The 13,648-nt window shown below is 34.8% G+C and overlaps 2 protein-coding genes and 1 pseudogene across 4 annotated transcripts; 2 read left to right on the top strand and 1 right to left on the bottom strand.

Annotated features, from left to right (window-relative positions):
• Positions 1 to 1,389: 1,389 nt before the first annotated feature.
• LOC142524743 (hexokinase-2, chloroplastic-like) lies at positions 1,390 to 4,394 on the top strand (annotated as a pseudogene).
• A 1,250-nt stretch (positions 4,395 to 5,644) lies between these two features.
• Positions 5,645 to 7,691, top strand: LOC142523642 (AP-2 complex subunit sigma-like). Its single transcript, XM_075627355.1, has 6 exons — positions 5,645 to 5,775; positions 5,894 to 5,992; positions 6,076 to 6,126; positions 6,422 to 6,595; positions 7,075 to 7,134; positions 7,439 to 7,691. Exons 1-6 carry the CDS (start codon positions 5,773 to 5,775, stop codon positions 7,478 to 7,480), a joined length of 429 nt encoding a protein of 142 aa, XP_075483470.1. The 5' UTR covers positions 5,645 to 5,772; the 3' UTR covers positions 7,481 to 7,691.
• A 333-nt stretch (positions 7,692 to 8,024) lies between these two features.
• Positions 8,025 to 12,956, bottom strand: LOC142523640 (uncharacterized). Of its 3 annotated transcripts, XM_075627352.1 has the most exons (13): positions 12,148 to 12,954; positions 11,738 to 11,884; positions 11,601 to 11,658; positions 11,017 to 11,108; positions 10,751 to 10,922; positions 10,319 to 10,556; positions 10,176 to 10,236; positions 10,047 to 10,094; positions 9,830 to 9,915; positions 9,656 to 9,746; positions 9,253 to 9,552; positions 9,019 to 9,180; positions 8,025 to 8,643 (listed from the first exon to the last, which is right to left on the bottom strand). In XM_075627352.1, exons 2-13 carry the CDS (start codon positions 11,816 to 11,818, stop codon positions 8,308 to 8,310), a joined length of 1,725 nt encoding a protein of 574 aa, XP_075483467.1. In that variant the 5' UTR covers positions 11,819 to 11,884; positions 12,148 to 12,954; the 3' UTR covers positions 8,025 to 8,307. The 3 variants fall into 3 exon arrangements, with proteins under 3 accessions (XP_075483467.1, XP_075483465.1, XP_075483466.1); XM_075627350.1 differs by having other exon boundaries at positions 9,019 to 9,552; positions 9,830 to 9,902; positions 10,046 to 10,094; positions 12,148 to 12,956; XM_075627351.1 differs by having other exon boundaries at positions 8,026 to 8,643; positions 9,019 to 9,552; positions 10,319 to 10,508; positions 12,148 to 12,953.
• Positions 12,957 to 13,648: the final 692 nt, after the last annotated feature.

The raw sequence follows: 13,648 nt of genomic DNA, 5'->3' as shown, positions 1-13,648 counted from the left end.
AAAATATTAATTTCCATGGTAGATATTAATCTAGTTGACTCAGTATCATATAGATTTTTTAGAGCGTCCAACAAGAGGCTAACTCTGTTAAATATACATAAGACTTACCATGTGTATTAAATTTAATAAATCATGAAAATTTAAATATATATATATATATAGTCAAATATAGAACAATATATTCTGATTAAAAAAAAAAACCGAGAAACAACGCACATGTGTTAGTTAATGAGTAGATTTCTTGTGAGACGGTCTCACAAATATTTATCAATGAGACGAGTCAATCTTACTGATATTCACAATAAAAAGTAATATTCTTAGCATAAAAAGTAATATTTTTTCATGGATGACCTAAATAAGATATCTGTCTCACAAAATACCGTCTCACACAAATTTTGCCATTAGTTAATTACATAGTCTTCTCCACCCGACCTGTCACCACCTTACAAAGTTCTTGTTCTCTGACGGCAGGGACGGAGCCACCCCAAAGGCTGGGGTGGGCTCCAGCCCAGGCTTGATTTTTGGGCTTAATTAAAAATATAAATTGAGTTTTCTTTTTTTTTAATTTTAGCTCATTTTAGCTCATATTTAGCCCACAAATTTAAAAAAGTAAAATAAAATAACATTTTAAAGATATAATTTAATTTGAAAAGGAGACTAAAATTCTAATTTAATTTATTGAATTAAAAGACACTTTTTAAATTTAAGTAAAAATCTAATATATACACATGTATATTCCCAAAACCCACCCGGCCCATAAACCTAATACTTCACTTCAGCATCCTCCTGTACGTGCGTGTACAGTTCCTTCACTTTCATCCTCACATGATCTCATCCTCTGCTCCGCGCGCTGCCCTTCACGTATGTTATTTTTGGTTGTTTGCTTCGGATTTATACTGATTTTTCGAAGATTGTTGCTGCTTGTGGTATATGTTTTTAAGGACGTCGATTTTGAGTGTTTCCAGATTTCATTTTTTTGTGCAACTTCTGATTTGTCGATGATTGTTGCCTTGTTTTTGTTTTTGTTTTCCTTCCAATTAATTCAGCCCAAGAACAAAATTTTTCCTGCCTACGTGCTTGTCTGACGGCATCTCGTTGATAACACTTTAACTTTCCAATGTCTCTGATCTTTAATCTTTATTCCCTTTTCTATTTATCTTATTTTGTTTGAAAGATTATATACTGTTCCACAGATACCATCAAGAAATAGTTAAGGAGGTGTTTAGTTAAATGTTATCGTAATGAAGATCACAAGTTCAATTCGAATCGGATATTTTTCGAAATTGCCGCTTGCTTTCTTGTGTTGTTCTTCACATATATGACATATTTTTTTTAATAAAAAAATTACCATCTAAATCAATGTACAATTAAAGAATACCACAGCTTCACAGTTTCTTCCTGATTATTAAAACCTTTTTCTTCTTCCTACCTCACGCATTTCTTGATCTGATTCTCACCCACATTTCAACAATGTCGGTCACGGCCACCACAGCAGCCGTCAGGTCATTCCACCCCGCGCGGTCACCGAGGCGCTCCCCACGGCCCAGAGTTGTAATGACCGCCGTCCGATCCAGCACCATCTCGGCGCATCCCCTTTTAACCAAGCTGCAGAGAGACTGCGCACCCCTTTGCCCGTGTTGCGCCACGTGTCAGACGCCATGGCGGCTGACATGCGGGCTGGGCTTGAAGCGGATGGTGGAAGTGATCTCAAGATGATTCTCAGCTATGTCGATGCTCTGCCCACTGGGTATGCATTTTACTCGCTTTTGATTTTCTTGATCCTGGCATGCGAAAATGTAGCTAGGTATTAAACATTATTACATTCTAAATTAGAAAATACTGAAGGATTTTAAAAAGGTGAGATAATAATTTATGCACATGTGAGATAATTAAGGTTAATTTCATTCTAATAAATTTTATTAGCCGATCTCACAAATTTTTATTTATGAGACGCATAAACCATGTCCATATTTATAATAAAAATTAATATTTTTAACATAAGAAATAATATTTTTCATGAGTGATCCAAATAAAATATTCGTAATACAAAATCGATATGTAAAACCACCTTACAGAAATATTTTTAAACCACCTCACATAAATATTTTTTTGATTTCGTTTAGACCGTTAAATTTATGATCACTGCCCAAATAATTTTTAAATCAAGTGATTAATAACTTCGCTTTGCTCCCTTCAACCATGCATATATAACTTATTCAACCCATCTCATTATAAGTAACCATATTGTTTTTCTCCTTGTACCATCAACTATATATATATGTGTGTGTGTGTGTGTATATATATATATTACTGCTCGTTATTTTTAAAAATCATCATAATTTGTATATGTTTTTACTAATATTCTAGAATCATAGCACGATTCATAAAATTAACTGAATTTCTACCTTCGATATCTATTGAATTTAAACTAGTAAATATCAATTTCAATCGACTTTTTATTTAAATTAGTGTTTTTTTTATCATTCAGTTGTAAAATTGACTATCCGATTATAATAATGTTAAAATATTTAATTATTTGGGTTAATTTTGAGATATATATGAAATTTAATAAATGAGTGGTATAACTAATAGTCTCTGTCTCTAGAACAAAACAATTCTCTTACTTTAAGAGAAATGCTATAGATACCTCATTTAATAATGCAATTTTCAAAAGTCAATTCAAAACTCATACGGGTATAAATCAATCTTCTTAATTTATTAAATAATGAAATATTAAAACATATAAATCATGTCATCGAACTTTAGCTATTAACTTGGTTGCACAATCATAAAAAAATCATGCATTCCCAGTGGCAATATGATCAAAAACTGAAGTCGATGCGTTTTGGTCGGTATACATTTGAAGGAATGAAAAGGGGTTGTTCTATGCATTGGATCTTGGCGGTACAAATTTTTGAGTTCTAAGAGTGCAATTAGGAACAAAGATAAAATCTTGATGAATTCTTGTCTACACTCATCATGCTTACATTTTCGTTCTCGTGTTTTTAAGGAGCTTTTTGACTTCATCGCTTCTGGGCTCGCAAAATTTGCCAATGAAGAAGCTGGAAAGTTTCATTTTGATCAAATGGGAAGAACAAGAGAATTGGGATTCACGTTTTCTTTCCCAGTGAAGCAGACTTCAATTGATTCAGGCATCCTCATAAAATGGACAAAGGGATTTGCCGTTTCTGGAACTGTTAAGTGTATATTTCTATTTACCACTCTATTGGCACTTTGCTCGACACATTACTTTACAGCCTTAAACGTGTAAAAACTGTTTCACAGGCAGGGAAAGATGTGGTTTCATGCCTGAGTGAAGCAATGGAAAGATTGGGTATGAATATGCGAGTATCCGCCTTGGTACATTCTTGTTCGATTGTTGAGCAATATTTATATTCTTTTCTTATGGATCAAAATTATCAGAATGTTGCTCATTGTTCTTGTGCCTTTGAATTTTTTTAATGTTGTTAAGCTAGGTTAATGATACGGTTGGGACGTTGGCCGGAGCTAGATACTGGGACGATGATGTCATGGTTGCAGTGATTCTAGGGACCGGAACAAATGCTTGTTATGTGGAACGCGTCGAAGCTATTCCCAAGCTGCTGCTTGATCCTAACTCAAAATCTGGAAGCATGGTTGGTGCATTTTTTACCATTTTACTAGGAGTTGGATTCCCCAGATTTATCTATAGAATGTTTAATTCGAACTTTTTAGATCGTGAACACGGAGTGGGGAGCATTCGCAAATGGGATTCCCCTGACTGAGTTTGACAGAGAGATGGATGCTGAAAGCATCAACCCTGGGGAACAGGTAGTACTTTTTGTTCTTGATTCCACTCTTTGTAGATGCGGCTCGGATTTGAAATGTCGATTTGTAATGGAAACAGATATTTGAGAAAACGATTTCTGGTATGTATCTTGGAGAAATCGCCAGAAGGGTGCTGCTTAAAATGGCTAAAGAAGACAGATTATTCGGTGAATCTGTTCCCGAAAAACTACAGATCCCGTATTCTCTCAGGTAACACTTTGGTAATAGATCAAACTGCATAGAAAATTATGTATAAACACAGGCTCATATCATTTGCACTTTCGCCCTTGGCATGCTGGAAACTGCATTGCTTTAGTACACCAGATATATGCGCAATACAACAAGATTCTTCCAAAGATTTTGAAGTCGTCGGATCAATTCTACATGAAGTGTCAGGGGTAAATTCAAAGTACTTAAAATTTCATTCACGAATTCATTTAGGAGTGGAAGCGTCGAAAAATATAGTGATAGAGCACTCAAAGGATGGTTCAGGGATCGGGGCTGCACTTTTGGCTGCTACAAACTCGATATGTATGAACATGGATTTCTTGAACGAAATGATTGAGATTCAAGTTTGAATTATTTTGTGAGCTAGCAAGTTAATTTTATATTACTAACCTTGCACTGCATAGGGCAGGGTTGCCACTCCAACCCAGCACCAAATTTTACTTCAAATTGGAGAGGTATTATAGTGCATTGGTGCAGAACTGCGGTAGAAGTAGAACCCTCACACCCATCTTCATTTTTTAAAATATAGATAATTGTTATAAAATTAAGAATATTGATTTAAAAATAATTTTAAGATTGATTTGACTATTTAATAAATGTATAAATAAAAAGTAATATATTTAAATGATCTTAATAAATAATTCAAATAATTAAATTTTTATTTAATGGCTTAGAGTACAATGATAACAACAACAATAATTTCTTTATTTCAAAAACTATTATTATTATTATTATTGTAATAGTAATAAGTAAAACCAATGACAAAACAATTATGATAACGAAAATATGATAACAATAATATTAATAGTTCATCAATAATAATTTTTAAATATTTATTTGTATTTTAATTATTATTATTACTACCACTTAAACTACTATTGTATATACATAATAAAAGATACAACAAATTTACAATTACTTGTTGTTATCCGTATTGTTTTTGTTATTCTTGTTTATTTACAATTATAAAATTTTTAAAACTAAATAATAATAATAATATTTTTAAAAAAGGAAAAACATAATCATTTCATATAATTCCGTCAATTATCTACTCTCATTAGATATTTTCGAGTTATTTTATGTTATAGCGAGAGTATTTAGATCATTTGAGTCTCTCACATTTTTATATAAGTTGATATATATATTGATGATTCTAGAATCAACATTTCAACACATCATAAATGAATAAATACTTCAAATATAATATAGAATAATCCAAATGTCTACAAATGCACGTGAATTTCTCTGCAGTTTATTTCTTTCAAATATCATTTTTCTATTAAATGTATAAGCAACAAACTTAATTTGGTATATATATATTTTTAAGAGTTAATTATATTTAATTAACTTCAGATTTGTCATAATAAAAAAATCTGCTTATATTTAAATATTACATGTATTTATTTGTGAAAAATAATAAGTAAATATAATAATTTCTAACACTAAATATATTCCCTCGATGTTTATAGTTTTTTATATTTAATATTTTAAAAATATAAGATAAATACAAATTTGACGTTGTGTTTATTATTTTAAAATTTATTAGATTTATTTGTGTAATATAATATTTAAATAAACCAAAGGGAAGATTGCTATATTTTTAATTTTAATTTAATATTTTGAAAATAAATTCAAAGGGCCGAGCTCCTTGACTTTACGGTCGGCTACTGTTTTTCTTTTCCGCCAAGCTAAAATTTGCAAGATTGCGATCTGCGGGGCTCAATCATTCTCCTCAAAATGGTACTATAATATTTTTGAATCAGCAGTTTCACTGTATTTCTGCAGATTTCGTGTTGAAAGTTTGCTAATTTGGGTCTACCTTTGTGAAATTTGTTGTCTTTTTCATTGAATATTGCAGATCCGATTCGTAATATTACAGAACAGGCAAGGAAAAACTCGACTGGCTAAATATTACATACCTCTCGAAGAATCCGAGAAGCATAAGGTCGAGTACGAGGTAAATTTTTTTAATTTTTTTATATAAGCATGTCGAATTTCTCACGCAAGTTTCCTTAAATCCGTATTCACTATGCATTGCAGGTTCATCGATTGGTTGTCAATAGAGATCCCAAACATACCAATTTTGTGGAGGTAAGCGATTTCTGTTTTTTGTTTATCCTTTTTTGCTGATCGCGGGCTTTGATTCTATTGTCCTTTTTGAATCCTAGGTATATATAAAAGAGCCTCTTACCCTTGTAGTGTTGATGTTTATTCCCAAATAGCGCATATATGAGATCAATATTTTCCTGTGATCACAAGATCAAGTTGTTTGTATGGTTTCTGGATGGCTTTTCATTCCAATAGTTTTATTTGTATTGTTTGGGTTGTCTTCATCTCGGCATCACAACACATGATGATGCACTATCCAACAAAATTTCTCTTGCAGTTCCGAACCCACAAGGTTATCTACAGGCGATATGCTGGATTATTTTTCTCATTGTGTGTAGATATTACCGACAATGAGCTAGCTTACCTGGAATGCATTCACTTATTTGTGGAGATACTAGATCATTTTTTCAGCAATGTTTGCGAGCTAGATTTGGTATTTAACTTCCACAAGGTATGTTGCATTTCTTGATTTTATAATTATTAGAAAGCTCTCATATGTTTCTAACGTATGCTTGTTTAAAAGTGCAATTACACTACACACATGCATGAGCCCTTTTTGTACATGACTGTTTGGTAAATAAGTACCATCAGTGTCAGTTGTTATGTGTATGTTTCTTTCAAATTTTATTCTGCTTCCTTTACTGGTTGGAATGCAGACTAGTTTTATGAGCTGACTTTTAGCTCAGGATCAACTTTGGCTTAGCTGCTCAAAATACTACCAGACATTTATGACCTAGAACTGCTCTATCCTAGTGTTAACCCACATTAATTGTTTCTCAGTTTGAATCATTGGAACTACCACATCACTGCCCTTCCTTTTTATATCTTCTCGCTATGTACATCTTTAACGTTCCTAGCCATGTAGAATGGTTGTATTTCGTTCATTAATTGTGTTATTCTTAGATGGGATGTTTATCGTGTTTTTTCAAGGTTTACCTTATATTAGACGAGTTCATTCTTGCTGGGGAACTCCAAGAAACAAGCAAGAAGGTATAATTTTCCCTTACCTTTTAAAAGTTGAGAACATGTTGATAGCTTCATGGATGTGGATTAAAGTACAAGATCTCCCAAATGTTTCCTAAACCAATGCGTGAAAATGGTTTTGGGCAATATTGTTTCCCCCGTCATGATTTTATAAAAGATGAATCACATGTAGACTTAAAACACTTAAATGCAATGTTAAACATGCTCATACAAATTGTACAAAAGGTTTGTGCTTTGCCAACTAATATTTATTGAAAATGAGATCATCTGTGAACATGGCAATTAGTTTCTCTTTCCCTTTATTCTTCAGGCAATCATAGAGAGAATGGGGGAATTGGAAAAGCAGGAATAAAGATTCTTCTAATCTGCATGGTTTTATGAGCTCTATCAAGCCTGATTTCGTAATATTTTAAAGTCAATCCCGTAATTCTCCACTTCGGTGCTCCTATCCCTTGTCTTGTCTGAATTCGTTGGTATTTTGTTTGTAAAGAATGTTGTACGGCAATTACTTTTTAATTTGGGACTTCATTGGTTGAATATGGGCTCACTTGATTAGCTTCGTATGATTTTCCGTCAGTGAGAGGAAAATTTAAGTTACTGTAAATCAATCCATCGGAGCCATTTATGTTTCAAAACTTGTTTCATATATGTAGACAAATGATATTAGTTTGCTCATTTGATAAGCGTATTTTAGAGACGTGTCTCATTCATGAGCCTAAAGAGAGAATATTATTTGCAACAAAGGATATAGGTTGTAAATAATACAATGTCCGCGGACATCACAATTAATGTGTGTATCTATATATAACATAAGAGAGTTATATTTGCGCTCTATTCTTGTTATTTGCACTCCATTTTTGAATAAATTTGACACATAGTTTACACATGAAATGAAGTATAGATAACATGAAATAGAATGTAAATATCAACTCCCATAAAATTCATAAAATAATAAGGTCCCCAGAAATTAAATTCCATACAGAATCTGTAAATATAAGATAATGTCAGTGATGCTTCATTTATGTTAGGACATCAAAAAGAAGATGCAAAATTACCAAGTAGTAAATAATACCCGGGTCTGACTTACCCGAGCCATATTCCAAGGATCGCAATCAGTGTACACATGCCAAACAATGAGCTGTTCCACTGAAAAGTCTGATTGACACCAATTTATCTACTTCAAAGACGCTGCTGGTTGCAGAATATTTGCAATTGCGACATATTACCAGGATAGCATGTTGCTCTGTTTCTATCAAATCCTGAAGGGAGGCGTAAGCCGTGTCCCTTCACATTTGAGAGTGACGGTGGTGGATGGATTGTGTTAAACTGTTGATAATTTAAGCCAGGTGAAGAATGCATGTGCGGGAAAAGCGGCCGAGCCTGAGCACAGTTAACAAAGAAAGACGAGTCACTTTCTCCATTTTCCCTTTCCTGTAAATATGTGGTGGGAAGTCCAGCAGGAGGAGATTGAGCTGCAAATAGAGCCGCAACTCGGCTGCTATGAAATGGGGGGAGCTGTCTCAAAAAATCAACGAAACAGAGAATCAATTCACCTTTAAGACAAGAATGTAAATAGAGTGAGCTTTGAGGAATAATGGAGGCAAGAATTATTGTCTGCTGAGTAACCCTAGTGGAGACAGATGGAAACATCATTCTGGATTTTCTTGTTTCATTTATTTGGAGGTTAATGTATCATGTAAAAATACTTTTTTGATGATAGTATGGTCATCAAGATCACATTTGAGTCGTCATATTATGGTAATCCCTGCTGTGCTTTACATTTGTTTACAAGGCAGAAAACAGGTAAGGACAGGCAAGACGTGTGAATGAAGAATGTTTCAAGAAAATTTGATAGCGAGACTACAGAGATGGAGGACACGATCAAGTCACCTGTTCTATGGCCACAGCAGAAGATCGATCAAGGAATGTTGAATAACAATTCTGGGGCTGTGGTAAAAGCATAGCCAAGTTATTTTGTGACTGCATGTATGACGAGTGTGATTGTTTCAGCACCTCATCACTGTGTCCAGCCAAAGATAAGAAATCTGAACCCTGCAAAAACTTTATTGTCCAAGATACATGACAAACAAACAATCTATCAGATAGTGTCACCAATGAACTCACCTGCTTAAGTGGAGAACATGAGGCATGCATTTTTGAGGCCTGCTGCTGATCTTGAAAGAGACTCTTACGCAAAAGAATGGTATCTTGGATTGAACTGACGCTGAAAGACAAAGGACCACTTGTGTGATCAATCCCATTTTTTTGATACTCAATATTTATATGCGGTCCTGGCTCAAAGAGTGTCCCCGGTAATCCTTCCTTTCTGTCTGATACTTGCATGACTTTGATAAAATGACAGATGTAAATATGGGCAGAACATCTCTTCCGCAACCTCATTGGTTCAGCCTTAACTAAATGGTGCTGATTCGTTAAAGATCGGAGGAATACATAGATAAGTTTGAGACCCCGTAGGTAATATTTTTTCAATTACTTAATCTTAAAACAAAGCTGGCAGCTGGCTTACCTTATTCTTGGTAAAACTTTCTTCAGGTGTAGGATGCTGGATGACATGATTTGTAGTATCAAACCAGGCAGGAAGTTTGTTAATGGAGGATCTTGAAATCAGAAAATAAGAATCATGACATCTATTCGACAAGGAAGAAGATAACATATGTTCCAAGAAACAACAATTACTGACCGTGGGCAGGATTCCAGAGTCTCGGTGCCCTGAGTTACTGTTGAAGACAAGTGTGAACGCCAAAGAAGTAAATCTACCTCGCAAACCAGTAGATCATGTGACTCGTTCATACATCCACATTCAGTATAAATATACAAAAAAAAAAAAAAAAACCGCCACATTTGAACACTAGCCTTGTGAGTAAATGAGAAAATCCCATCAAATTGAATAGTTTACCATTATTTTTGTCCTCCCTGGGGCAATTTTGGATCCCAGGAGCTGCAACCTGAAAATATTGCAGAATCTTATTACAGTATGTTATCTATCAACAAAATATTATCTGCGTATTGGAATTCTTGAGGCATACCTGTTCCATGGTGATTCCCCAATCACTTGGCACAGTAGTTAGAGCAGATATTTTTGTTTTGCTATAATGATCAAATAACAAATTAGACCAAAACTGAGGGCATATAAATTGAAGGTAATGGGAGGAAAGAACTGGTAATCCACCTGGCACTAGTGACTAAATTGGTTCGATCTTCAGAAGCCAAGAGGATGGGATATTGCTTGCTAATGGGGAGCTTGGAAAGCAGAGGATCGTCAAAAGATTTTAACTGAGCAATTTTTGATGTTGAGTCTTCCAAATTTGAAGTTTGGCAGAGAGCTTCAAGGGTTGCTCTTGCGGCAATTTTGCCAGCATCTGTGCTTTGTGGGATGTAGATGGCATAACAAATAGGAATCAAGAAAGCTGAGGGGATAAATTTAATGGAATTCCCATTTGAAACATCTTAAAGGGTGCTGAGTTAAAAAAAGATGCCATTGACATTAAGTAAATGATGCCGTTGTCATTATTAGAACAAATTGTTTACCCAGGTTGGGATATGTGACCCTCTTTATTCAGATCACAAAGGGAAAGGACGACAACTGAGAAACAATTCAAACCTTGAGCTGCGGTCATGGTGCTCCCCGTTTCTAGTACAGTTGAAGAATTTGTTTCCGAAGGGTGAACATCAAATCCTCTCTCATCAGTCTTGATAGCATCATAAAACATGTTGGCTAAAAGATACAAGGTCTCGGCCACTTCTTTCTCATCCTTAGTGATATGCCCTTGTTTCTGCAAAAGTAATTGCATTGAGTTCTCAATCGAATTTTCATCCTCAAGTGGTCTGTACAATGCATGTTAAGTTTCAAATATGGCAACGCATAACCATATTCAGTCTGGATTTCTTGGCCCCGCTTTTCCGGAGTGGATTTTGTTTCTTCGAATTTGGCATAGACTCAAGGCCTCGTTTCTTGATGGCTGCAACGTGGAAACAGAATCAACTCAAGGGGTTATAGGAAAACTAAAGAATTGATCATTCACTGATGACACTGCCCTTCTCCCTTCTCAGCAAGTTCGGATCAGGTATGGACGAGGAGTGTAATGGACATCGACGACAGTTGAGGTTTTATGAAAAAACAATTATATATAATTTTTTCTAAAATTATAATTTTTATTCCAAAATCTATTTTAGTCCACTCCATTGCTACTTACCACAAGGGTAAAATACTTAGGCACCGTCAGAAAAGGGAAAAAAAAAACTATGGGGATAAAAAAACAATACAGTAACTCACATCCCAATGAAAAAAGCCATTAAAAATAAAAAAAATAAACTTCAAATTGCACCACCAAGTAAGAAACCGGAAACTTCTCAGACGAACCAAACTAAATCAGTGGTCTCCGAATGAAACCAATTAACACGAGCATGAAAAGAAGTCGAAACAATAATTAATCACAAATTAAGTCACACACCAGACCGTAGCTTCCTAGGAATTGCAGCATTATTAACTGCACAACATTCATCCACAAGCTGCAAAAATAAAGATTGGACAAAAATAAGGAATTATACAAAACCGTATATAAAATTTAATGATGAGTCAAGACATTACCTTTCTGGGCAACTTGAATTTCTTGCTATTACTAGTACTAGGCTGAGGTTCAGATTCACCACAAAATCCAACAGAACCCATTTCACACTCTTCTCCTTCTCCGATTCAAATTCAGTTGAACAGTAACATAAAAATTCCTGTCATAATCTGAACCACCAAAAATGAACTCTCCAATGAACAAAAGGAGATTACTTTAACAGGAAAAAGATAACACGTAAAACACAAACAACAGCCCAAAAGAAGAAAAAGGATAGAAAAAAGAATATAATGCGACACGTAGCATAATAAAAACCTCAGTATTGTAGACTCGAGAAACGAAAATATAACGCAGATAAAGACAAGAATCCATTTATGACTTTTTGTTGCTTAGTAACAGTAAATTAAACACGAAATCGAGGATCTGATCGTACTTTCGCCAACGAATTTGACGATCGTACCAAGAAGAATGCTAAATGCTTGTGGATGGGTAGTAATCTTCTCGTGCAGGCCCTCGGTCATTTAGTGTTGTCCATTTCTAACAAAGGTGACAAAAAAAGATATGCACACACGGGGATTTACTTGAAAGCCGCTCTCGACGACGGAATTTGAGTCCATCCAACTCAGTAAATGCATCAGATCTTTAGATTCTCTCTTTTTTTCTGCAGAGTGTCTGCACAGTAGAGTAAAGCTCAAATTTTCATGAAAGATGGATAGAAAACAAAGGGAGAAAATGCGAGGGACTGAAATCTTCAAAGAGAAAAGGAGAAGAGAGGGCAGGTTTGTTAGGAAAGTTGGGGGAAAAAGAAATGCGGATGTAGTCTTTTTTATTAGGGGGTGTTCAGAGAATCGGGTTCTTCTTCACGCAATAAAAGGACTCTCTCTCACACACTCACACTTTACACACTCTCTCTGTCACACACACACACAGTTTGCTGTCTCCTACATTCACACACACCAAGAAATTAAGATGCTAGGAGTTCACAGGACAGGACGCTACAAAAATGAAGACAGAGTGGATTAAGCCGAGTCTCACAAAAAAAGGTAAAATACTTACTTCTCTTGGAACTTTGAATCACAGAGGACGTCGATCATAATGATAACGAAAAGGCAAAAATGGAGGAAAACTTTTCCTTTCTAGTACCCATAAATAACAACCAAACAGAATTCAGAGACACACTCGTTGATTCAAAAAATCTTAAAGAATCCGAAATAAAAACATCTACGCTAAAAAACCCACTGAAGATCGATGGAAAAACAAGTAACTCAGAGAATTTCAAGCTACCGTTTTTCCACTGCAAACAGCCTAATCCAATCCAACGAGAAAAAATGCAGTCTCGAATATCGTATTAGTCAAGAATCAACGGCTATCATTGGAAAAATCTCCGGAAATCACAATCCCTGTGGAGTGTGCAGAGCTGAGAGGAATCAAATCCGCAGTCATCCTCAAATCTCAACAGACGGGAATGCGAAACAAACTGATGGAATTTGAGAATAAAAAATAAATCGCAATTAATAACGGCCAGCCATGGTTTTTAACTGCTCCAAACGACGTCACTGTGAAATCGGTCGGACTGCGTTAAGGCGTTCGTGAGAGCCGTTAGATTTTCTCCACGTGGCAGACACGTAGGAAAAAAAAAGAAATTACAATAATTGTAGGGAAATTTCTTGTGAAAATTCCAAAGTGTAATCCTTTCCTTAGACGTGAGTGAGTTTGATTCATTTAATCAATATCTTTAGATATGAATCAACAAATGCAAAACAATAATTTTTAGGGGTTGATATATTGAGCAAGGATAAAGGTTTGTTAACATAAATTAAATACTAAATAAATGTGTAATAATTCTTTTTCTGTCCAAATGAAGTGGTCCCTAACAAGATTTGATGAAAATTGAGATTTTTTAGTGTAATGATTGCTTCTCAATTCCCTGCGGT

Source organism: Primulina tabacum, chromosome 14, assembly GCF_025594145.1.
Source record: "Primulina tabacum isolate GXHZ01 chromosome 14, ASM2559414v2, whole genome shotgun sequence".
NCBI classification, from domain to species: domain Eukaryota; kingdom Viridiplantae; phylum Streptophyta; class Magnoliopsida; order Lamiales; family Gesneriaceae; genus Primulina; species Primulina tabacum.
Note: the sequence above shows the minus strand (reverse complement) of the source record. Positions and strands in the feature narration are given on the sequence as shown.